The 25,707-nt window shown below is 39.0% G+C and overlaps 1 protein-coding gene across 2 annotated transcripts in view; it reads left to right on the top strand.

Annotated features, from left to right (window-relative positions):
• The first annotated feature begins 4,098 nt into the window (after positions 1-4,098).
• The window catches only part of CDYL (chromodomain Y like), a 56,263-nt gene continuing 34,654 nt past the window's right edge, over positions 4,099-25,707 (top strand). The window contains exon 1 of one of the 2 annotated variants that reach the window (XM_075213010.1): positions 4,099-4,490. In XM_075213010.1, the coding sequence (XP_075069111.1) occupies positions 4,467-4,490 (24 nt within the window). In that variant the 5' untranslated portion in view covers positions 4,099-4,466. The remainder of the gene's footprint in view (positions 4,491-25,707) is intronic. The other variant, XM_075213011.1, reaches the window with a different exon arrangement.

The following is a 25,707-nucleotide window of genomic DNA, read 5'->3' on the forward strand; positions in this document are numbered from 1 at the left end:
AATGAAGACCATTACTTCCTATTTTCACAGGAGAGCCCTGTTTTCAACCCTAAATGAGATGGCAAAGGCAAAGCCGTGGATCCTATCTATCAAGCCTGATCTGATCTCTAAGGGACTGACTATCCACTTATAATGAAAACCTTACAACTAGTAATTTATGTTAAATGGTTCAGGCTAACAAGCAAAAGGGTTTTCTGATGTGTTTATTATCAAACTATTCCAGTGCTTTTTAAACCAAATTACAAATTAACAAACATTTTTACTGAAGAGTCTGGAAAAAATATGTCCATTAGAACAGTCAATGGGGCGTTTCAGAATGATGTTCTGGAGTATCCAAAAAACTCATCACTTGAACATTAAGGGCCTGATTCAGTAAGGCAAGTAAATGCCAATAACTGCCATATTTTTCGCTGCACATGGCCAGAAACAGGGACCTTTCTACAGCCTACGATTTCAGGGGTTGAACGGGGAGGGAAATGGGCATATGCACATAGTCAATGTACAGTAAGAGCGTGCCAAGCTCAACACACGCAGCACTGTCCGAATAAAGCTTTGGGCATATCAAAGGAACGTGATTTTCAGTCATATCACTTGCATCAGCTACAAGTCGGGTGTTAGTGCTGATTACTAGTGATAATGGCTGTGCATGCAAGCTAGAACATGTGCAATCAGGAGCAACTGTAAAAATGTATTTTATGTACAGCAGACAATAATGATATTCTAATAAATGTATTTTATGGAGAAAAAATACCACTTTCTAATTTTTTCAATGATTCGCCATTAATGACTATATGATTAACAGGTGACATTGATTTAATTTCTTTTTTTTCTATGCGTTCTTTTGTGACTTGATTTCCACATATGTATTGGACGTATCCTCCAGTGTCTTATCTGTTAGAGCAGAGCAGACCTAGGCCTGTATTCATCAATGGACATCTCTTCAGATCCGCTCTTTGTGGAATATGGACATACGTATGCCCAACATAAGTTTGTTTAATACAAAATGCTCAATACATTCGTTTTGTGTTTCTTGATGAATCAGGCCCTAAAAGTGCAAGTTACAGCTTTAAATTCCATTTTTAAATATTTATATATTTAAAGGTGTCTTCAAGAATTAAGCTTGATAAGTGTAACTTTGTCTCTTTGGAATCTCAGTTGGTTACTGAATGGGCTTATTCGCCATCCATTTGAATCTTTGAAGGACATTCCAATCAGGTTCACAACCTTGACATTGACATTCATCCTGGATTTAACATGTGCCAGGAGAGTACTGGAACAAGAGGTGATATCAGTAAAAGAGCCCAATCTCCCTGTCAATTAGGACAGGGTAATTCTGTCATAAAGTTCTTCATGCTAATGTTTAGTTACGATCTCTCTTTGCTGCGCTGTCTGGAGGTGATATGGAAAACTAGAGCTACTCTTACCTAGGTAGGTCCTCTCCATATATCTTCAGAGACATACCATTTATCTTCCCTCTAATAAATGTATTTATTTTAAGCAGTATTAAGTGTTTCTGGGTGTTTTGTTCTGGCTAACTACATTTCCTCGATGAAATTGCGAAAGACAAAATAGAAAAGCGCTAGGTGATTTAATGAGAGTCCAAACACATTCCTGGATTATATTGTAGACTATTAGTGACAGCAGAATATAACCGAGCAAGCTATGTCACAAACTGATGCCGAGTCTAAACAAAGAGTTCAGCTCAACATCGAAGGAGCCTGCATTGTATATCATCATGGTGAGATATTCCAATTGATTATATTACCTTTCTATGGGACATTAGTGTTCCTAATAGAATGGAGATTATATGGACTCAATTGGACTACTTAAGAATTAAGAGTTAAGCAGATATATTGAATATATGCAAAATTGGCACAAGTTGGACATGTCTTTAATATAAAAACTCTTTGTAAATTGAACAATATTTTCCATGGAAGTATGTGGATCATACCAGATTTGTGTCCTATATACAGACTGAGGATAACACACCAACTGCAGACATGGCCACAAATATTGGCACCATTGCACTTATTCAAATAATTCACAATTTCCTCTAAATATAAGGTTGAAAGTAAAAACAGTATTGGGTATTCACAATTATTTCTCAGTTAATATTACAGAACCTTTGACTTTTCTTCTGAAGTTAATACTGTATATCTTTTGGAAATCAGAAAATGAAAAGAAATGGCATTGACAAAAGTATTGACACTATAGACTTTACATTTGGTTACACAGCTTTTTCTTACAATAACTCTAACCAACAGGGTACTATAGCCAAGGATGAGGCTCCTGTACCTCTCTATTGGCAGTTTGGTCCACTCTTTTTGTACAAACTGCTCATGTTCTCCCAGACTTGAAGGGCGCCTTCTCACAACTACTGTTTTCAGATCTCTCCACAGGTTTTTTATGGGATTTATATCTTGATTCATTGCTGGCCACAGGAATGGTTCAATTCCTGGGAGCTTTTTGAAGTGTGCTTAGGGATATTGTCCTGCTGGAAGACCAATGACCTTCGACTAGTGACCCAGCATTCTTTAGCTCAACATTGTGCTGCAAAATGGCCTGGTAAGCTCCAGGTTTCATGATGCCATGCACACGTTCAATGGACCAGTGCTAGACACAGCACAGAAATCTGAAAACAACACTGAACCTCCTACATGTTTGACTGTAGAGAAGGTGTCCTTTTCTTTGAAAGCTTAATTTTGCTTTCTGTAAAAATACAAATGTTGTGCGTTACCATAAAGCTCTAATTTGGTCTAATCTGTGCACAGGACATTCTCCCAGAAGGCATTTGGCTTGTTAGATGTGTTTTGTTAAAACTCCAGTTAGACTTTCTAATGTCCCTCTCTCAGCAGTGGGGCCCTTTGGGCCACCTACCATATAACCCCCTTTTGTTGAGCTGACAACGGATGGTGCAAGATGACACTGTTGCAGCTTGTGTCAGAAGGTAAGCTTGCAGTTGTTTGGCAGTTTATTTAGGTGCTTTCTCCACCATTTGACCAAACGTACATTGCCTATTTAATAATTAAATGGTTTTCCCCCGTTCATTATCGTCAATCACCGCAGCAATGACGTTTTGTACAAATTTACTATACAAGTCATGTCGGGACAATGTCCAGGCGATTACTTTTTCTTAACGAAGACTCATTTACTGCGTATGTGCAACCTAGGGTCATTTGCAGTAAAGAGCACAGTAGAAAGCAGCAACACTGACGGAGAGGGATCCGAAGATCCCTCTCCTGCGATGTTCTCCCCATAGGATTCAATTTCTAACGCCAACTTCAGATGGCATTAACTATCGAGCTCAAACTCCTAAAGTTAAGCTCTTCGGAGCTTGATAAATTGCCCAGACCACAGTCCCCATTGAGTATTACATTGAGTATTATGAGGACAGTTGTTCAATGTGGAAATTTGCCTAATGCAGGAGATATTGCCAATATCTCCTGTATTAGACTGTTCTTAAACCAACAAGTCACTTAAAAATGTCTAAACCATGTGGAAAAAGCAATTTCCACATGGTTTAGAGCTTCATAAATAGGTCCCTATATAACAAGATTGCATAGAATACATTTAAGTGTTAGGGGACTCTTGAGAGCTGAAATTGAGAGTTCATTCGAGTTATTGTTATTCACTACCTAATAGGAAATAGGCATCATCTTTAGTAATTTATACAACACCTACTTTATTGTTATCCAGAAATCTGAATCTAGTTGCCAGAGTCTGAATTTGTAGGATGTTTTTGAAACAAGAAATATGATGGGAGCTGTCCTACTGCTAGCTTAGGGCAGCATCACGGGCAACTATGTAACTGGAGGTTTTTTGGGTGTGTTTGGTATCACAGACAAGGTCGCCCTTTGATTCACATCATATGACTTTTAATGTGTTCACCAAGTAATTAGGCTGGTAAGTAATGTGCTAGGAAGGACAGTTTTGGCTTGAGGTTGACAAGTGAAGAATCCCCAACATTCAACCCTGCTCCCCAGCGGAAAAAAAGGTCGGTGTTAGATGCGGGGGTGGGTAAGAGTTGGAAGGACAATGGGAGGGGGCAGAAGGAGGGGAGTAACGAGCGACCTAGCGACTCCGACGAAGAGAGGAAGGAGGGAGGGGTGTAATAATGGAGGTGGGCGGTTCGGTGCTTGGTGCTGAAGGATACACTGAAGAAGAAGAAGATCCCTGAGCTCGGAACGCGCTTCTACACCCGCCCTCCCCCTTCCCATCTGCGCTCGATTGTGGATCCTGTGGAGCGCCGGGGAACCGCCGCTGTAGCACTGAGTGTACACACAGACACATATACACACACCGCTCGGTGTGCCCGTGTGAGTGTGCCGAGTGAGTGCGTGAGGCGGCTGCGCAGCTCCTGTGCGCACTCTACCACACTGGCATTTCTGAGGAGGCCAGGCACACAACTGAAAGAAAGTACTCTGCTTAGCCCGGTAGCGGCTCCCAGACCCCCGGCCACCACCAGCATGGCTTCCGAGGAACTCTATGAGGTACTGTAACCCGGGGAGACCGGCCGGGCGGACACCCCGCCGGCGGCTGTTGGGAGGAGGGTGGGCAGACACTGACCCCTTCAGTCAGCTCTTCTTCCTCTTTTCTCTTCACTGTTTCCCCCCCTCTTGTGTCTCCAAATGCCTGGAGTGTTTATCCCGGTAGTTGTGTGTGAGGTTCAGAGCTCTCCAATGTGGAGTTACTCCCGTCCCTCCTTCCTCCCACCGGCAGCTGCACCTTCATCTTCCTCCTCCTCCTCCTCGTACTCTAGTAATAGCCCGTGTGCGACTCATCAGCAAGCAGTTTGCTGGACAGATATCATGAGCAGAGCTATGTGGTGGCCCGGCCTTCCTCTTCCTCTGCAGCCGTGATGAGGAAGATGAAGGAGAGCACATAGCAGCCGTGACAGTGACTTTGCTGGAGTGATTGTGGATAAAGTACAGCCAGAAGTATCTGCTTTATCTGTGAGAGGCGCTACTTGTTCAATTAGTACTTTTTATAAACTCCTTCCCCAACGTATGAGTACAGTAAGCGACTTCAATCCCAGATTGTGAGGAAAAGTCATCTTTGTTAATGTGCTGAGGCAGCAATGCACGTAGCGTGTGGAGGGAGGGGAGACACGTGTGATTGGGCAGAGGGGGCATGTAAAGTATTGGGAAAGTCTTTACCTGTTATTACTGTAACTATTGACTTGTGGTAGGACATCCCCCATTTTGATTCTCTTGTTATCCCAACTCACTCACTCGCTAACACCCACAGATAGATCCAGAAAAGAGTGATATGTATGACCATGGCTCTGGTTTGGAAATGTATCATTTAAACATATTAAGATTGCAGTTAAACCTGCATATCTTGGTCAACTGAGACCACCAGTTGGGTAACTAGCAGTCCAGTCTTATTGAGATGGCTCTGCTGTTGAAATTAACATCTTTTGGTTAGGTTGGGTATTTGGGCAAGACTTTTCAAGCAGATGTCCAATGGTGAAGATTTTTTAATGACATACATAATAGGATTTTTTGATATGTTTGTTGCACTGAGGATTAGTAGTGGTTATTCTGATTTTCATAAAATATCAATGGTTTGTGCAGCACCCAGGGGGATAGTAGATTTGTTAAGATCTACAAATACTTGAAACACTGTTTCAGAACACATACAAAGTTAAGTTTGTAGGCATAGAGAACAAGAGTAATTTTAAATGTTGATGTTTAAATGAATCTACATTTTTAAGCTTGCAGCTGTTTAGATTGTGGCCCTTTAGGATGTTGTACTAAAGCTTTGACCAATATGTTAATATTTACTTAGCTTAACATTGGACATTTTACACTTTTGTATAATATCTCTTATGTGAAGTATCATTTTATTTTAGTAATAGTCTAACTTACTCTAAAAAACCCATTATGGAGCCTTGTATAATTTTGGCATAGACTGTAAGATGCATTACTTATGTGAAAGCATCATGACACTTGAGAGCATGCAAAGACTGTCCTTACAATAGAAATAATAATAAAGGTAGTAAAAAAACAACCCCAAAAAAAACCCACCATTGTATCTAATTAGTAGAGCACTGGGCTACCACATGTAACATAGTAACATAGTAACATAGTTGATGAGGTTGAAAAAAGACACCAGTCCATCAAGTTCAACCTATTTTGGATCTCCTGCGATCCTGCACTTATATTTGAAATTAATCCGGAGTAGGCAACCGCCCATCTGTTTCAATTTTGAAAATCCCCCCAGACTCAATATTGCAATCCAATTTTTACCCTATATCCACTACTATCCTTTATTTTAAATTAACGGTCGTATCCCTGGATACACCTTTCCGCTAAAAATTTGTCTAACCCTTTCTTAAACATATCTATTGAATCTGCCATCACAACCTTCCCTGGCAATGAATTCCATATCTTGACTGCCCTTACTGTAAAGAACCCCTTCCTTTGCTGGTTGTGAAATTTCCTCTCCTCTAACCTTAGGGGATGACCACGTGTCCTGTGTATGGTCCTTGGGGTAAAAAGTTCCCATGAAAGCTCTCTGTATTGACCCCTAATGTATTTGTACATAGTAATCATATCTCCCCTTAGACGCCTCTTTTCTAAAGTAAACATGCCTAAACTGGCTAACCTTTCCTCATAACTTAATGACTCCATACCCTTTATCAATTTTGTCGCCCTTCTCTGAACCCTTTCTAGTTCCAAATTCTCTTTTTTATAGAGTGGTGCCCAGAACTGTACTGCATATTCAAGATGAGGTCTTACCAATGATTTATACAGTGGCAAAATTACACTGTCTTCCCTTGCATCTATGCCCCTTTTTATGCATGCCAATACTTTGTTTGCCCTTGCAGCTGCTGCTTGACATTGAGCACTATTGCTAAGTCTACTGTCTACGAGCACTCCCAAATCCTTTTCCATTATAGATTCTCCCAAATTAATTCCATTTAATTTATAGATTCCGTTCTTGTTTTTGATCCCTGAATGCATAACCTTACATTTATCTGTGTTAAACCTCATATTCCATTTAGCCGCGCAATCCTCCAGTTTATTTAAGTCCCTCTGTAGAGAAGCTACATCTTGCTCTGATTTTATTACCTTACAGAGTTTAGTGTCATCTGCAAAAATAGAAACTTTACTCTCTAAACCATCACCAAGGTCATTAATAAATATATTAAAAAGGAGTGGTCCCAGCACGGAACCTTGAGGAACTCCACTTAAGACCTTTGACCAATTAGAAAATCTTCCATTTATCACAACTCTCTGTTCCCTATTCTCTAACCAGTTTTCGATCCAAGTACAAATTTTGATTTCTAGACCCAGTTCCCTTATTTTGTAAACCAACCTCTTGCGACCAGTATGTTTCATGCGTGGAGTCTACCGATGTCTGGTATTGTGCAGAAGGGAGGCAGCACCATTCTGCCATAAGAAAGTCATTGAATGATGCCTGGTTTATGACGGTGGAAAATGTTGTCTAGGACATCATTCTTGAATAATCTATCCATAAATGCTTGATTGGATGCAGATCTGGTGACTGAGAAGACCATGCCATATGACTAAGATCAATGTCATGATCATGACACCATTGGGCAACCACACATGCTTTGTGGATGAGGGCATAGTCATCTTGGAAAAACACTCTGTCAGAAAAGAAATGCTGCAACACGAGGTGAAGATGAGTACTGTGCAATTAACTAGACCCTTGCATTACCGTTGCCTTGTATGAGATTGTTTGTACCCAAACCATGCCAGGAAATTAAGGAAAAATCAGAATACTTTACTGTTGGAAATAAGCACTCATATCTGTAGAGGTCTATAAATTGGTACCACACATGCACTCATCTGTTTGTAGAAAACATGTTGAAGGTTGATTTATGTGAATATATTGCCTACCTCCACTGCTCAGTAGTCCATTGACTGTGCACCACTTTGCAATTCTGACAAGCCGTTTAGGCGGTGAATCCTGATTGATAGATATCCTTCTGTTAGAAGTTCCCTTCTGACCATTTTTGATTAAACTGGCTGCTTGCACCACAGATTGAAATTTACAGTCAAGTTGATCTGCTTTTGCCTTGAACTTAGAATTATTGACAGTGTCATCATATTGAGGCACTTTTATACTTTTACTGATTATTTTTTCCCTTGACATAACCATAGACACTGTTGCTCGTGAAACATTAGCAAGTTGAGCTGTCTTGGTCAATAAAGCTTCTTCCAAAGCGCCTCAACAATCACCCCCTTTCAAAGTCACTGAGGTCCTGTTCCAGTCATGTTAGCCGTAATTATATGTAATCATGACAGTTCAGTATTTGATATATGACCCTGAGATTGCTGGGATTTTATGTGCTTAATTAACAGATGAGCCACAACTGTGTGGACATCCTTGCTGTCAATATGCCTGGTTTCCCTCATTTACCCACTTTTTTACACATTCGTTTGTCCACTACATGTAGATTTAAAAGCATATTGTTAGTTGATAAATCAAAATCTTAGGCTACATGCTGTATATTTATTTCTCCAATTTCTTTTTTAACCTTTTTTTTTTTTAGTAAACCTATTACTCAATGTGAGTTCTTACCTGCGACCTATAAAGTGTCCGTATAACCTTCCTTTTCCTGCTACCAATATCTCTTCTGCTCGTACGCTATGTTTAAGATTCAATTTCAAACATTTTCAGTTTCTTGCTTAATTTAATATGGTGTTATGAAGTGCCTTACTAAATTTCAATACGTTATATATGAACCGATCCATCACTTTAGTTACCAAGTCAAAGATGTTCACTAGATTAGTTTGACATGATTTCCGAGCAACAAATATATGCTGCCTTAAATATTGTAATTTGTTTGACACTAACCAGTCAACAGTTTTAAAAGTGATTCTATTTCCCTACTATTTATGTAAGACTTGCAGGTCCTTTACCATTCTCAATTTGCTTCTCATTAGTGATTGGTTAAACATTGGATAAATGGCGCTCTTGGCATTATTCTTAGTATACATCCAAATGTTTTAAAGGACTATTTGAACCCATTGACGTATCTACTATTAATTTCAGCAGTTCAGGCAACACTATTTGTGTCTACAGTGCAGTAGGGTATATCTTTCCCCTTTAATATAATTTTTCTAAGCAATCTTGTCCTTGGTGTGCCAACACTCCTTGGCTTTCACTGCAATCATTCCCCACTGCCTTCAGAAATGTTGATATGCTTTGTTTATATGAAGAAGATTATGTTGGAGGTAGGGCACAGAGCTGATGTAAAGTGCAATCCTCTCCAACTGCCATCTATATTGTGTCAAAAAAGATTAAAAAAAATTAACATTCACTTGTAGATAAATAAATCATTTAGAAGGGTTAGAATGATATTGAATGCAAATCTTGCTTTGTTGTGTGTCTTTTCTGCACTTACTTATTTGCAGAGAATGGTTTGGGAGTTTTGCTTTATATTTACAATTTGTACCAGAGTATATTTGTTTGGGATATTGTTTTTTCCAGAATAACTAGGGGTCTTATTAGCATAGTTGGGAATACAGTCCATTCATTTTTTAAAATGAGATCCTAGTATCAACTGATATATTTGCTTTTAGCTGTTTTGTTCTTGTTCCTTATTGTCTGTGTGTAATATATTAGACCGTTGTTATAAGCTTGTGAATATAGATATATATATTATGTACCGGTAATTTATTTTAATTTTTTTATTATTTTTGTCCTGAACACTTTAGTGCTGTCTTATATTGTCCTTGTTGTATTTTGCTCGTTTACAAAAATGTTGAGGTTCAAAAAGAATTATGGTAGAGTATTCCTTGGATATATGATGCTATTTGTAAGAAAAAACAAAAAAAAAAAACAGTTTTCTGTAATGTTACCTTTCAGTCTTCCTCTCTCCAATAGTTGTTTTATAAATTAAAAGTGCAAGTTGGCCTTTCCCTTTTTGTCACCTATTGCTCATTTGAAAGCCATGATGATACAGTACAGGTTTTTGAAGTTGAAGTATTGTGCCGATCACACGCTAAGCGACTGTTAGGTCCGATATCGCATTAGTGTGCGTGCTCCCACAATAATGTTTTATCATACCAAAGCACATCGTACCATTTGATTTTATAAACTGACTAAAAATCACTAACAACAATGGAACAATGTCAGGCAAATGTGGAAGTGTATCTGCAGTCGCGAGCAGCAACGTAGGCAGATCTCCATAGAGTGAGTCACAATCCTTTCAGCAGATTGTCATGAAAGATGAAGAGCACAAATCTCAAGTTAAATCGTGTAGATGTGTACACAAATCTGCCTTGGGACTTTCAGTTGTAAAATCGTTACAGAAATTGTATCTGCAGTCATTTTTTTTGTAGTGTGTACTCAACTTAACTCATAATGCTCATGTAGCATAGCTTGAAAAATACTAAAAATACTACATTGAAATGAAGGTGCATGAACCAGTCCATCTATAGCAATTAGTATACCTGAAAGAGCCTGTAAACAAGGAAATAGAGGATATTTACAATGCAGAGAACCATCCACAATCTAATTTAAAAATGTAAGGGAAAATCCAGAAAGAAAACTTTTTGTTTCCAACTTCTCAAAAAGTAGAAGAAGCCAGTGAAATCCAGATCCCTGTTGAAAATAGATATTCCAGTGGCAAAGTTTAAAATAAATCGTCTTTTAACTTTTGGTGACATAGGAGTCCATAAAAACTCAATGTGTAAGAAAGCAGAGCGCATTTCAAAAGGCTTGTAGAACCTCCACTGCGTGGCTTCCATTTGTGTAGCAAGATCCCTGAAACATTTTGCCTGAATCAACTTAAAGGTCATCTGAAAAATAAGACTCTCTTTGGCTGTCCTTAAAAATGTGTTAAATTATGTATGACATGTTAAAAGAATCCGTTAAAATCACAATACAACATTTGCATATTACTGCAACTAAACACATTATCTCAGTTATAAGTTAAAAACATATTTGTCTCAAAGAAAAGGACACAAATCTGTAATAACATATCAGCCGGCATTTTAATGTAAGATAAAAATAACAAATTATACTTATTGAACAAAGAAAGAATTTCAAACAAGCGCTTCACTACCCAATGCAGCCAGATACAACCAAAATCCCATATACATCAATTGTGAAAAAGTGAATTGAAATAATCTAATATGGAATAACCTAGTGCTGGTTATATCTCATATCATTAATGTGTAAAAAAACTTGTTCAAAGTGATCAACATGAATTAATACTTATATTCAGATATAATTAATCCCCACTTTACTCCATTGATGAATGCAGTCATCAAACATAAAATGAAAAATACAAAATTAAACAAATATAGTGTAATAGCATCAAACTTGTGCAGTTTTGAAGATCAGTGGTACGTCTAGTATTATTGCGTGCTTGTCTGACAGGTATAAAACTGACTTTGTCTTTATGGATTAGCTGAGGTAACACTGCAGTAAGATGCCCCGCCAGTGCCTCCGCACATATTTTAACGGTGTGTGTGCATGAGTCAGATGGGTCTGTAGCTGGCACAGTATGAAGGATCTTTGCCCTCCTTAGGAATAACAATAATTCTAGCTTCAAGAGCTTCCTTGGAGAAGAACACACCTCTCAGCATGCTATTAAACACATCGGTAAGATAAGGCGAAAACAAGGCATTAAATGTTTTATAGTATATGGCGGTAAAGCTGTCTGGGCCAGGAGCTTTATTAAGTTTTAGGCTTTTTATGACGCTGGAAATTTCTTACAGAGTGAAATCTGCACTCGCCATATGAAGCACGCTAGATAAGAGTCTAGACATGGGACATTGGGACAAGAAGTCTCAAATAGAATCCACAGGCTCTTGGGGGGGGGGGGGGGGGAGTTACCCTTGGGTGAGATGTTTAAGTTTACTATAGAAGTTCTGAAATTCCTCAGTAATTTGGTCCGGATCCTGTGTAGTAACATCTAAGTGTGAATGTGTTTAATTCGAGTAACATTGCTTCAGGACACCTTGGCCCTCAGCCTGGACACCAGCAATCTGTCTGCCTTATCACCCTTTTCAAGTATAAACATATTAAACAGGGGTGGGAAACTGGCTGCTATGGGGTATATTGAGGAAAAGGAATCAATGGTAGTTTCTTTCCACTTGAATCCTCCATAGCAGCCATCACAATAGAATGTATCCATGCAATATAGTAGGGAAGACTACAAAGAAAAAAAATCATTCAAGTATGCTGCATAATCAAGAATTGTGAAATGACTAGCGAAGGTATGCATAGATGCCCATCCAGCTTCTTTGCAAAGCTCTGTTGCTGAAACCTAAGCCTTTCTTGTCCAAAATGTTATCACTCGTGTTGAGTGGGATATCACCTTATGCCTGTTCCTCTTGTATGCCTGTATAATTATTTATCTGACCCATCTGGAAATGGTTTGTTTAGAAGGGGCATGCTATTTCTGAGTTTCTGTAGATATCACAAAAAGCTGTTCCATTCTTTTAAATTCTTCTGTCCTGCATAAATACTTCTAAAGTGCTGTAACTAAGTCCAACAAGTGCACCTTTCATAACTTTTCATCGATAGGCTGTGGACAGAAGGATGGCAGTATGTCCTTCTGATTAATGTGGAACGTTGACAAAACTTTTGGAAGAAACACTGGGTTGTACCACTTTATCATAGATATTCCAAAAGGGTTCCTTGCACCACAGTGTTTGTAATTCTCCAACCCTGTGGCCAGTGGTAACCACAACTCGGAACACCACCTGTAGTGTAATCTATCTAAGAAAAACATCTTGTAGAGTTTCAAAAGACATTAGAGTGTTGACAACTAATTGGAGGCCCCACAAAGGAACTAGTAGAGGAACAGTTCTTCACTGCAAGAATCGAATAATCAATTCCTCTGGGGCTAATTTGCTATCTAACAAAGACACCCAGTACCTTGAGTGTAGAGGACATGACCCTTGTTTAATCAGTCTTAAAGGAAGACAAGGATATGTTGAAGAGTTGCTGCAGTTGGATGGAATTTAGACTCACCACATGAAGAAACCTCTTCCAAACTTTAACAGATTATTGATTAGTTTTTCTTTCATGCTTGCTACAGTATGTTGATCACTTGCTCCGAGACTCCTTGATCTTTGAGCAGCTCCTGCTTAATTTGCATGACATTAAAGCTAGTTGTTCTATATCTGGATGAACAGTAGAACCTTGGTACAGGAGATATGGCCAAAGTGGTAGAGGCCACGGTTGTTCCCGGAACATTTCCAAGACTACCACAAATGGAAGGATTGCTATTTCTGCTTTCTCTTTTTTTGTAATCTTATTTAGAATGCTAGTAATGTGTGGAAAATGGAGAGAAGAAATAACCTAGGTTAAACATCCACGGAACTGGCAATTAGTCTATTTCCTCTTCCCCTGGATTTTTGTGTCAAGATCAGAACCTGAATACGTTAGCATTCTGATTTATTGCAATAATGTCCAGTTGAGGGAGCCGATATTTTTCTATTAGTAACTGGAACATAAAGTTGTCTTCGACTGAGGTAATATGCTTCCCTTGTAACTGAAGATAAGTGCTGAACTGTCTTCTACACTACTCATATTTCTAAGAAAGTAATTTGAAGATATTTTTTTCGTTTCATGAACATGCTAGTTGTGCCGGACGGTGAACCCCCCAGCCTGCCGTGAGTGTTCCACACTCTGGTTTTCAAAGTGACAATCCTCATGCCTTAACGTTGGACTTTGCTACCAGCTAAGAGTCTTTTTGGTAGTTCTTTCCAGTATTTGTGACCCCACTGGGTCAGTTGTTCCAATTGGAGACTTTGCATATGTCACCTTGCCCAGGGGATGATCCCTATGGTGGAGGAAGGCTTTCCTAATAACCATAGTCTCTTTATTGTTGTGTGGTGACAGTCTGTTGTTGCTGTGCCAGAGAGTGAGGCGTAAATTTATCAAGCTGCGGGTTTGAAAAAGTGGAGATGTTGCCTATAGCAACCAATCAGATTCTAGCGGTCATTTTGTAGAATGTGCTAAATAAATGGGAACTAGAATCTGTTTGCTATAGGTAACATCTCCACTTTTTCAAGCCTCCAGCTTGATAAATCCAGGTCTCCTCCATCACATTCAAAGAAGAATGGAACACAATTTTTCACACATGTTCTTTCTCCCTGATGCAATTAATATTAGGAGATGGGAATGAATTATTGAAACTTGAGGAGGAAATCCAAACATTGAATATGTTGGTACATCTTTTTAAAAATCAAGAAGAGTTTTTAGAAGTAGAAAACAAAATAGAGAGAAGGATAAGTAAGGACTGCAGAGATACCATGATTAGGAAAAAGAAAAAATTCCAAAGGGATAAAATGGCAGTTCTAGCAGCAACACAGCAATGTTCACCTGCAAAAATGGGGCAGGTGAAATTGAATAAATGAGAACAAAGAAAAACAGTATACAAAAAATGGGATAACAACTAATAAGGTTTTCAATCGTGAATATCCTCAGGATCACGACCCGGTTTTAGATGAACATGAGAAAAAGTGGAAACAAGTTATTACCAACAAAAGAAGAGGCGGATATGGAAGAATAAGGTGGAATGAAGATGTCAATTCACAGGAAACATCCAAATTAGACTTTCACATTCCACTGAGGAATAGATTTGATCCATTAGAAGAACTTTCTGCGTACCATCATGTCCCTATTAGAAAACCATCTTCTTCCTCTTTTTTAGATCAAGGGGAAACTAAAAAAAACGTGGAGATAGGGAAGATAGCCCCAAGAAAAAATAGAAAAAGAAGTAGGAAGGGAGGTAAGAAAATTAAGAGATATAGAAAAAGGAAGAAAGATCTCATAAACAATAATATTATAAATGAAGGGTCTGATAACCCACTAGAGCATACACAAGTAGGGAATGAACCAGGCAATGTATTTAATCTACGTTCTAGATCCTTAACCTTGGCAGAACAGTCCACATTGAATAAAGGACTCAAGTTTGCACCAACAAACGTTATTGATAAGTTCAGTATGTTTGTGGACATACAAAAATTCATACGTAAAATTACCATCAAAAAGTTTAAGTCCAAAGAAGATAGTGGGGAAAATCAAGAGAGGGATGTATGTCAAGATGAAAGGAAATTTAGAAATCTTTGTTTTTTCCTGCTCACACTAAGGAGATCTTTATTAGAACCTTCAATAAGGTGGTTACAGAGGACATGAGAAAAATGTGCATAAAGAAGAAGTCAAAGAAGAACAACCTTAATTTAACTAGTAAGGAAAGGGAATCCATTAAAACTTTGGTTGAGGATCGAAAAATAGTGATAAAACCAGCTGATAAAGGTGGAGCGGTGGTGATCATGGACACAGAGAAGTATTCGAAAGACATTTGGAATCAATTAGATGCAGATGGTACATATAAAAAGTTAAAGCAATATCCAACAGACCGTGTCTTAAAAGATTTGAAAGGGTTGGTAGAGAAATATGAAAATAAGATAAGGCCTTTCAATTGATAAGCTCAGTCCTTCGTCACTCGGTCCTCCCCACACCAGAGTTAGCTTTATTGCAATATTATCCCCCCTCTCTTCCCAGTTGGGATAGATACGTGACAGGCCAGATACTGATAGCAACCAAAGCAGCTATAGCCCAGGCCTGGAAGCAGCCTCTCCCCCCACTCTGGCCAAGGTAATCTCCAAAATTAATTTCAATTTCGAAATGGAAACCCTGGGTGTCCCATATTCCACGTCAACATCGTCCCCGCTGATTAAGTGGAGAGCCTGGCATAATTATGTGACAGATGGGGAGGGAAATCCATCACATTCGCTTACCTCGCCCTCTAATGACAATGACGCTGGTGAATGATCTTTTGTTTGATGGGGTGTAAAGTATTAATCAAGCCGAATGTACACAACGTATAGTCAGTTGCATTTGATTTTGACGCTGTATTTTTTCTCAAGGATATTGTGTATGTGTTCCATCCCCTTTATGTACCCTTTCCCCTTTTTTTTTTTCTTCTGTACCCCTTTTGAAAAACCTTGAAAAAACCAATAAAACTTTTATTCGTTAAAAAAAGAAAAAAAATATATGAAAATAAGGGTGTTTTAGATAAGGATACAGTGGATTATATCATCGTTCCATATCCGAGAACACCCGTTATATATATATATATATATATATATATGTTTTGCCCAAGATCCATAGGGATATGGAAAACCCACCCAGGAGACCGATAATTTCGGGTACAGGGTCAGTGACCATTAATCTATTGGAAGTCATAGATCACTATTTGCAACCCCTTGGACAGCGAACAGGATCCTCTCTTAAGGACAACACTCAGTTTTTGAAAATGGTTTCTGAGACTGTGTGGTGCACAGATTATATATTGGTTACGGCCGATGTTAAATCTCTTTACCTCATCATCAGGCATGATTTGGGTGTAGAGGCCATGGCCAATGGACTTACGAATACTACGTATTCAGAAGGCCTTAGGGAATTCAGTATAGAGGGCATCCAGTTCATTTTGTCCAACAATTATTTTCGGTTTCAGGGCTTCTACTTTCTTCAATGTGTCAGGACAGCCATGGGCACCAGGTTTGCCCCCAGCTATGCTAACATCTTCCCAGCCCAGTGGGAGGAGCCCAGTGTGTGGGCGTGACATGGCTTTGGGGCAAACCTGGTGTCCTGGCACAGATATATTGACGACATTTTCTTTGTATGGAAAGGATATGAGGAGGATCTGAATACTTTCTACACATATTTAAATAATGATTTATATATAGAACTATCAATTGAATGGAGCGAAAGTTCCATCCATTTTTTGAACATAATGCTATATGTAAATGAGGGAGGCCTACAAACAAAAATATACAGGAAGTCCACTGACACAGTGAGCTATATTGATTATGACCGCAATCACCATCATGTATGGCTGAATAATATTCCCCAGATGAAAAGGGTTAGAAGAAATTGCACAGAAAACCATGTTTTCAGAGAATAAGTTGATAGCATGAAATCTGATTTCATCTCTAAGGGCTATGATGGTAAGATAGTTGAGAAAGCAGAAAGTTCCATAACTTTAGTAGATAGAGATGAGCTTTTATCAGGTAAGGACACTGCAGTAGATCAGAAAACTTGAATAAATATGATTGGGCGTTCATTTCTCAATATAGTGTCAACTATAAACAAATGGAAAACATTTTGGAAAAACACTGGGATATTTTGTAGAAAGATAGTATTATAGGAAATGTGGTTCCAGAGAAACCAGTGTTTATATACAGGAAGGCACCAAGATAAACTAGTGAGGAGCCATTTGCATGCGTAGACAAGAAAATCCATCAGAACCATTTGCTTTCACAGATGTAGGACATGCATGGCATGCAGGACATGTATGTCAGAGCAGAATAGGTTTTTGGAAGTGGTGATCAACGGACAGAAGTAAAAGATAAATACGTTCCATTACTTGTCATTCGAATAATGTCATATATCCCATAGAATGCAATTGCAATAAAATATATATAGGGAAAGCCACTCGCCCACTAAAGGTTCGCTTACGTGAACACATATATACTATTAGGAGAGGCCTGAAAACTCACTCTCTATCCCATCATTTTAAGACACATCACTCATGTAAAGCAGAACACATTATACATTTTGGGGGGGGATTCAGAAAATAGACAACAACTGGAGGAATAAAGCTGAGCTTTTTATCGAAGGCAGAAATTAAATGCATCTTCACATTTAATACCATGATCCCTTATGGACTTAACACAGAATTATTATGAGAAACCTTAGTCTTGGATGTAGGGTTTATTTGCACTACATATGGACAAGAGCAAATTCTTTAAGATACAGATTATAAGTTCTCTCCTTTTTACCCCTGCTTTCTTTGGAATTCTTTATTTATGGTACAGACTATGTCCTCGAAGTGGCAATCGAGTCATGTGTCTTACATCTGGATTGCTTATTATATAAAATTGTTTAATGTTTTTTAACAATGTGAAATAGGAATGTATGTATTGTTCCAAACAAGATAATTTGTGTTTTGTATTATCCCGATTTGTTCGGCTTTTGTGATAATACGGGTGCGTTCCAGGGATGCCAATAACTACTTTCGGTTTCCGGACTCGGTGAGGGACGGATAGTAAGACATGGGATCGGGTCATGTGATACTGATTTCATGCCTCTCTTTCGAATTGAGATTTGCGGAAGTGAGAGGTTATGATAAACCTGGAGCGGTACCTATGAACTTTTTTTGCCTTGATAAAGACTGTCACAGTTGAAACGCGTTGGCTTATTTGGTAAAACTGCCAGGTTGTTGTTTTTTTAAGCTAGTATCGACGGAGCATCTAGCAGGATCATCCTTAACTTGTCACGCTGTTCCAAAGAGTTTTTTTCTGATAGGAGTCCACCTTTAAATGCAATGTTACATTGTTTTAATGATTTATTGTAACGGCCTCAATGTGAGACATATGTTTTTAACACTGGATGTATACTTTTGAGAATAAATAAGAGGTAATACACAAGATATGAAACTTTTCTTTTTTGGGGATCTTGTGCAAGTCCGTTCACCCTTATTGAAGCTGACCATTACATCTGATATTTCTGAAGGCTTGATTTGATCAACTATTCTGTAAGCATATACCCAAGAGGGTTTGGTGTGTGCAATGGTTACTGGTGACACTTTGGATTTATTCTGCACGGTTTCTAACAGTGAAAAAAAAGAATATCTATTGGACTATCATATCAGTACTGTATTACACTATGTCATGCCATATGATTTTATAGGTCCCATATTGTGAACTATCCCACCAGGAGACCTTGATATTGGAACTGATCTCACACTTATGTGTTTGAAGGGAGCACCTGATGTATGTATAATTTGTTTTATTGTGTATATGTCCAAAGGTGTGGTGGTCCTCGTATATATATTTGGCTGCATACTAAGTGAAGCGCCACAGTAACAATTACCTTTTTGTGAAACATTTTGTAGAATGTACTAAATAAATGGTAACTAGAATCTGATTAGTTGCTATAGGTAACATCTCCACTTTTTGAAACCTGCAGCTTGATAAATTCACCACTGGATCTGGATACATCTTTCTTCTGACAAATATCTTGTTCTGTATGATGTTTATCTGGACCTCAGAAACTTTTATTTATTTTGATGAGACCCAATAACTTTGTTTTGTTCATAATCACATTTTCTGCAAGACAATGGATCACTTGCACTGTTCTGGAATTGACAATGTGTTTTCTGATTTTGCAGAAATAGGGCTATATCATGACACCTTGTTTTCTTAATTCCGCCACCTGCATAACCAGCACTTTGGCCTGGCAATGTTCCTGAGAACTTTAACCAAAGGACAGGTAGGTGAACTGAAAGTGTTGTTACATAAACCTGATCCCTGTAACAGGGACATCAAAATAGGCATCCTGAAGTCCTATAGATGTGTGAAAATCCCCTTAACTGATGGTCATGAAGATAGTGTTCAGACTTCATGCTTAACTGTCTGGCACAGATAGACTTGTTGAGCTTTCTCAAATGCTCATATCCAGATCAGAAAATACTTCCATTGTGGAAGCAGTGGCAATCCTGTTAATAACAGTATGCATTTCTGCAGTAAAGTGGGCACAGTCGCATTCCATTGGTTGAAAAAACAGGGACTAACTCGCCCTGATTTTGTCTGGCAGGTGAAAACTCGAGTGAACTGGTGGTGAAGATTAACTGACAATCTGAACAAAGGAGTTCCCTAAATTCTAAAAAGTTCAGCAATAATTACTACAGGTGCCAGCAGCCAAGAAAGAGAGACCTTAACGATGAAGGATGAATGGCAGAAAAAGCAGAAAATCAAAGCTCTGCTCAACGGCAAAATTGGGATGGATAGACAACTAAATCAGTGCTTCTCCAAAATGTGGTATGTTCCTATCAAAAGTGGTCCAAGGACAACCAGTGAAACAGCGATAAGGCTCATTGATGCTGTTGAAAGCAAAGGTTATTTCTTCTGCTCCAATCCCAAAGAAGAGCACACTGCATCACAGCTTGCTATGTAGTCGCAGACCGGTCAGAGTGGCCATTCTGACCCCTGTCCACAGATGAAAGAACATATAATGGGCACGTGAGCGCCAGAACTGGACCATGGAGCAATGGAAGAAAGTAGCCTGCTCTGATGAATTACATTTTCCTTTAAATCATGTGAACGGCTGGAAGTGTGTACATCGTTAACTTGGGGAAGAGATGGGGATTGATGCTCTAGGCAATGTTCTGCTGGGTAACATTCATGTGAATGTTACTGTGACATGTACCCCCTACTTAAGCATTGTTGCAGACCAAGTATACCCCCTCGTGGTAATAATATTACCTGAATAATGCACTCTGTCACACTGCAAAAATTGTCTGGGAATGGTTTGAGGAACATGACAAAGAGTTTAAGGTGTTGACTTGACCTCCAAATTCCCCTCAGATCTCAATCCAATCAAACATCTGTGGGATGTGCTGGAAAAACATGTCTGTTCCCTGAAGGCCTCACCTCGCAACTTAAAGAATCTGCTGGTAACGTGTTTGTGCCAAATACCACAAGACAATTTCAGAGGTCTTGTGGAGTCCGTGCCTCAATGAGTCAGAGCTGTTTTGGCGGTGTGTGTATAAATGTATATATAGATATAGATTTTATATAATATATATATATATATATTACATAAATATAGAGAGAGAGAGAGATATAGAGATAGATATATTGTAGTGTTTGGTTTTTTGCTACTGAGACGTATACGTGTACATTATGTATGCAGGTTAAGCCATATCGGTCATCAATATTGTGACAGGATGGGCCGCCTATGCCACCCTGTCTGTTGCTGCTGGGAACCGGCTGGACTTACTTTGCCATCGTTTTCTTTCGTTATCCCAAATGCGCCCTCTTGCCGCAGTAGGATGGGCTTACAAATGCTGCTACCACTAGACTCTTTACCGCATCGGCATCCAGTTTCTTCTGGGTAACTGATGCTGCGAATGTACCCCATTACTGGTGTGCCTTGGCTGGTAACTCCCGACCTCTTACTATGGATCATGGTTGCTGTGGATGGATCCACCTTGGCCTATCACACTGACCAGGGTAGCAGGCAGAGCGGTGGTACTGGAAAAGCTGGGTCCAACCTCAGAAATAGCCGGAGAATGGATTAGATTTAGAGTCTAATCTGCAGGTCATAGGAATTCAGCAATATTTAAGATGTTTTCAAGCAGGTCTTTGAAGCAAGTGATGTTTATTTGCTCTTACACTGGCTGAAGGTACCAGTGCTAAGGTCAGATGACACAAGAAGAACAACTTTTCAATACAAGCCAGTGCTTTTTATACAGTTTGAACACATGCTATTTTTAGAATCTGGATGCAGTGTGTTTACACAAACTTGGATTTACATGCATTGTAAAGTCAACAATATTTACACTTTACTATGACATTCTAGAGATGCTGTGATGTCCTGCATCTGATTTTCAGATGCAGAGTTCCTGCCTTCAGTGTTGGACCTTCACACATCAAAAGATCTAATTAGCATGGCTCCTCTACAGACAGTCCAGAATACACATTCCCAAAGAAATGTACAAACCCCAAACAAGCCACTTCCCCGCATCACAACACACAAAAGACTTCCATTCACAAAGGCTTATTGTATCAGAAATATACCTAAGAAATCATGCATTCCCTCTAGCAAGGTTAAAACAAACGCGTTTCTTCCCTGGTCTCAGAAATAAGGATTTCCTATATCAAAATATACACAATAAGTGCATGTGCAATTATATAAATAAGCACCCCACACTATTTCCTTTAAATAAATTTATACCAGAAGTTATTTATCAGTGATCCAGTCACAACTATCATTCAGCCTTTACACCTGCTCTGTAGCCGGTGTAAAAGATACAGCTGAAAATTAACATACTTGTGAACACAACCTTACTGTTCATGGGCTATGCTTGGCCATTTCTTCCCTCCCCATCTCCACGCCTCATGTCGTAAGTGTCGGATGCGTGTGGATATGATTTATCTGTAGTTGTTCTCATTGGCATAATCTCAGTTTCCGGGCTTGTGCAGTGCATAATCACGCAAGATGTGATATGCATACAGAAGTTCGACCAGACTTGGAACAGGTACTGAGAATCTATTATTGGATTAAATATTAACGGATGTAGATGCATTAAGCATATCCTTAATCAAATTGAATCAAATTTATACTGTTCATTTATGAAGAGCTTTACACATTATATATTATTTATTTATATTTTTATTACAAATTGCGCTAAGGGATGTTTTCTTTATTTTTAGCAGTCCCCCTGAAGGGTAAAACAAATGCATTTATAGATTTCCTAAGCCCAAGATACAGTAAGTGTTCTGGAGTTTAACAGAGATTGAGTGCCCTGGATATGTACTGCATGTCCACAAAGAGAACAATATATTTGATAGATTCTACTCACTGAATTTCGAGTGCTGTAGATGCAGTGGATGCAGCATCACAAAAGTGCATGCACTTTGAATGCACTGACTTTGGCATGCCTTATCTTTATCATTTTCTTTTGGCCAAAGAGAGAGTATAGTTTACCTTTTTTCTCAATAGTTTACCCTCTTTCTGCAACTAGTAGATCAAGGAGCATTGGCCCTTTCTAGTCAACAATGGCCTTTTGTGTCAGGGAATAGTGTTGCCTTCAGAGGTGGAAAGCCTGCATTTGATGGCATGGATGTTGAATGGAGCTTTCTGATAAGGTTATTGGTACACTCGTCATGAGTAAGATAACAGTGGCATCTCAAGTTTATTGAGGATTTGATAAACCTTTTTGCCCTGCAACAAAGAAAGGAAGGCTAAACAGTCCTAACATTTCTGTCATATTGAACTTTTTACAAACTGAACTGGACCAGGGACCAGTCGAACACATTTTTAAGATTCTAAAATTTTTGATCAACCCTGGTTCACAGATGTTCTGAACTAACCTGCAGTATGTTACCCAGGTTTTGTAACCATTGTTCACCATGGACCTTTAAACTGGGTTCACTTTGGCAATTCAAGTATTTAAGCCTTTGGAGGGTATTTTTCTATTGGGCTGTTTACAAATTCTCTTCACTACAGCAAGGCAAAGAGGTGCAATTCAGGACTTCTTCTCTAGCAGCTTTTATCTCTCCATTTTAGTGGACAGTTCTGTTTTGAAGTAGGACTTCTTTCCAATTCGTCTTCTAAATTGACAAATTCCAAGAAATGATACATTATTTTCTTTTTTCTTAAATCCCAGATTGGACCAAGAAAAGACCTATCATTGCCTTAATGTAAGACGATTCTTAATTTTACAATTGCTAGATGGATCATAGCTATCTATTTAAGCAATGCATCAGTAGATAAAAGGCTTCCTAAGCCCTAAGCATGCATTCAACCACATTTATATCAACTTGATGAAAGGAATGAGATTCTGCCTCAGTTTGGAGAGCAGCAACTTTATCACACCTCCAATTATTGTCTAGCCAGGATCTAGATTTTGTACGCTTAGCTCTTTGGTGCCTAAAAACATCTGTGACATCTGTTGGTGGGGATTGCATGGAATCCATAAAGGAAAATGGAAATTGCTCTCACAGTTAATTGTGTTTTCATGGTGGTGCGCTCATGAAAGCACAATTACTAGTTTGTTTGTTTTTTACTTCATGTAAGTTTAATGTCAAAAATCAACAATACTCCCACAGGCTGGAACAGGAAAGCATATTTTAGACCTATTTAACGCCTATTTCTTTAGTCCCTATTTGGGAAACCCTTCAAAAATTTCCCAAACATGCCTTCAGAAAACAAGCACACTTTGATTTTAGTATTGTCTTGCTGTCACTATCCTGCTTACTTTCAAATCACTGCAGACTATGAAGCCAGGTGACAGAGTTTAGTCGGTGAAAGTATCTAAGTATATACCTATGCCGCTCTTTTAGGTAAGCAGAAGAATGGGGGTATAGAGTTAACTTGCCCTACGAAGCAGAATATGCCTTTATAAAATAATATATCATGGGTCGGGTTATTCATAGAAGTTGTCTAAGAAGAGACCAATGTTGTTTAGTTATAGTGGGGGTTTTCTTTGTTTCTTTTTTTTTTGTGGGGGTAGTATTTTTAGTATTTATTCTGTAAAGGATAATTCCATCCAAAAAGAAAAAAAAATGCAAAATATCACTTACCCGTAGAGTGGCAATCTACTAAGTCCCCTGCTGTCTGCTGCAGCTAGTGGAAGCTATATTAACGGTCTGTGGGGAAGTCTTTTGCTGCAGGAGTCTTAGAACACTGCAGCAGTAAAAGGTCTGGTGGATTGCCACTATATAGATAAGTGATATTTGACATTTGTTTCATTTATACACAAAATTGAAAACTCTGTTGAATTAGCCTTAGAAATAAAAGTCAATACATTTCACTTTTTTTTTAACCAAAGCAGGGATGCATATATTTCTCACCTATTTTCATTTGACAAATTCCCCTTCTGAAGAATTGTAAGAATTTTTCAAGTACATCGCATTCATTTTATCCATAGTTGGCATTTGGACTGATATTGCTATATATGTTGGCCAATACAATGTAAATGTGGTTGGAATAGTACCACTATTGGCTAGTATGTGCGGTTATCTTGTAGCCAGGTTGCAGTGGAGCTGGAAGTTACCTGGACACCATGCCTGAGTGGCATGGTGTCCAATTTGGCCACCCGCATGAGTGGCCAAATTGAATGGTAATCTTGTGTCTCAGGTAAATCATGGGATTTTTCTGTTTGTGGTCAGCTTTTTCATTATTTTTTTTACATGCTGCCTAATCTGCTGTTTATTTTTTACTCTAAAGCTTTCCACAAGATGTTGTAATGTTTCTGTGGGAATTTGTGCCCATTCATTCTGTAGAGCATTTATGAGGTCAGACACTGATGTTTGAGAAGACCTGGCTCACAATCTCCGTTCCAGTTTATTCAAAAAGGTGTTTGATGGGGTTGAGCTCAGGGCTCTGTGCGGGTCAAACAAGTGCTTCCACACCGAACTAATCAAACCATGTCTTTGTAGTCCTTGCTTTGTGCACTGGGGCACAGACCTGTTGGATTAGAAAAGGGCCTTCCCCAAACTGTTGCCACAAAGTTGGAAGCATTGTCCAAAATGACTTGGCATGCTGAAGCATTAAGATTGCCCTTCACGGGAGATAACCTGAAAAAACAGCCCCATACTGTTATCCCTCCTCCACCAAACTTTACAGCTGGCATAATGCAGTTAGGCAGGAAACGTTGTCCTGGCATCCGTCAAACCCAGACTTGCCCATCTGACTGCTATACAGAGAAGCATGATTACTCACTCCATAGACCACGTTTCCACACTCCACAGTCCAGTGTCAGTGTGCTTTACACCACTCCATCCAACACTTGGCATTGGTCTTAGTGATGTGAGGTCTGCATGCAGCTGCTTGGCCATGGAAACCCATTCCATTAAGCCCCCGCTGCACAGTTTTTGTGCTTGCATAAATGCCAATGGAAGTTTGGAATTCTTCAGCTATGGAATCAGCAGAGCGTTGGCGACTTTTACGCACCATGCATGCACCTTAGCAGTCGTGGACTCCGCTCTGTGATTTTACGTGGTTTTCTTCTTTGTGGCTGAGTTGCTGCTGTTGCTAAATGCTTCCACTTTCTAATATCGCTTACATTTGACCGTGGAATATGCAGTAGAGATGAAATTTCACAAACTGCCTTATTGCAAAGTTGGCATCTTATCACAGTACTACGCTTGAAGTCACTGATCTCTTTATAACAACCCATGTTGTATCACA

This window comes from Mixophyes fleayi, chromosome 5, assembly GCF_038048845.1.
Source record: "Mixophyes fleayi isolate aMixFle1 chromosome 5, aMixFle1.hap1, whole genome shotgun sequence".
Taxonomy (NCBI): Eukaryota; Metazoa; Chordata; class Amphibia; order Anura; family Limnodynastidae; genus Mixophyes; species Mixophyes fleayi.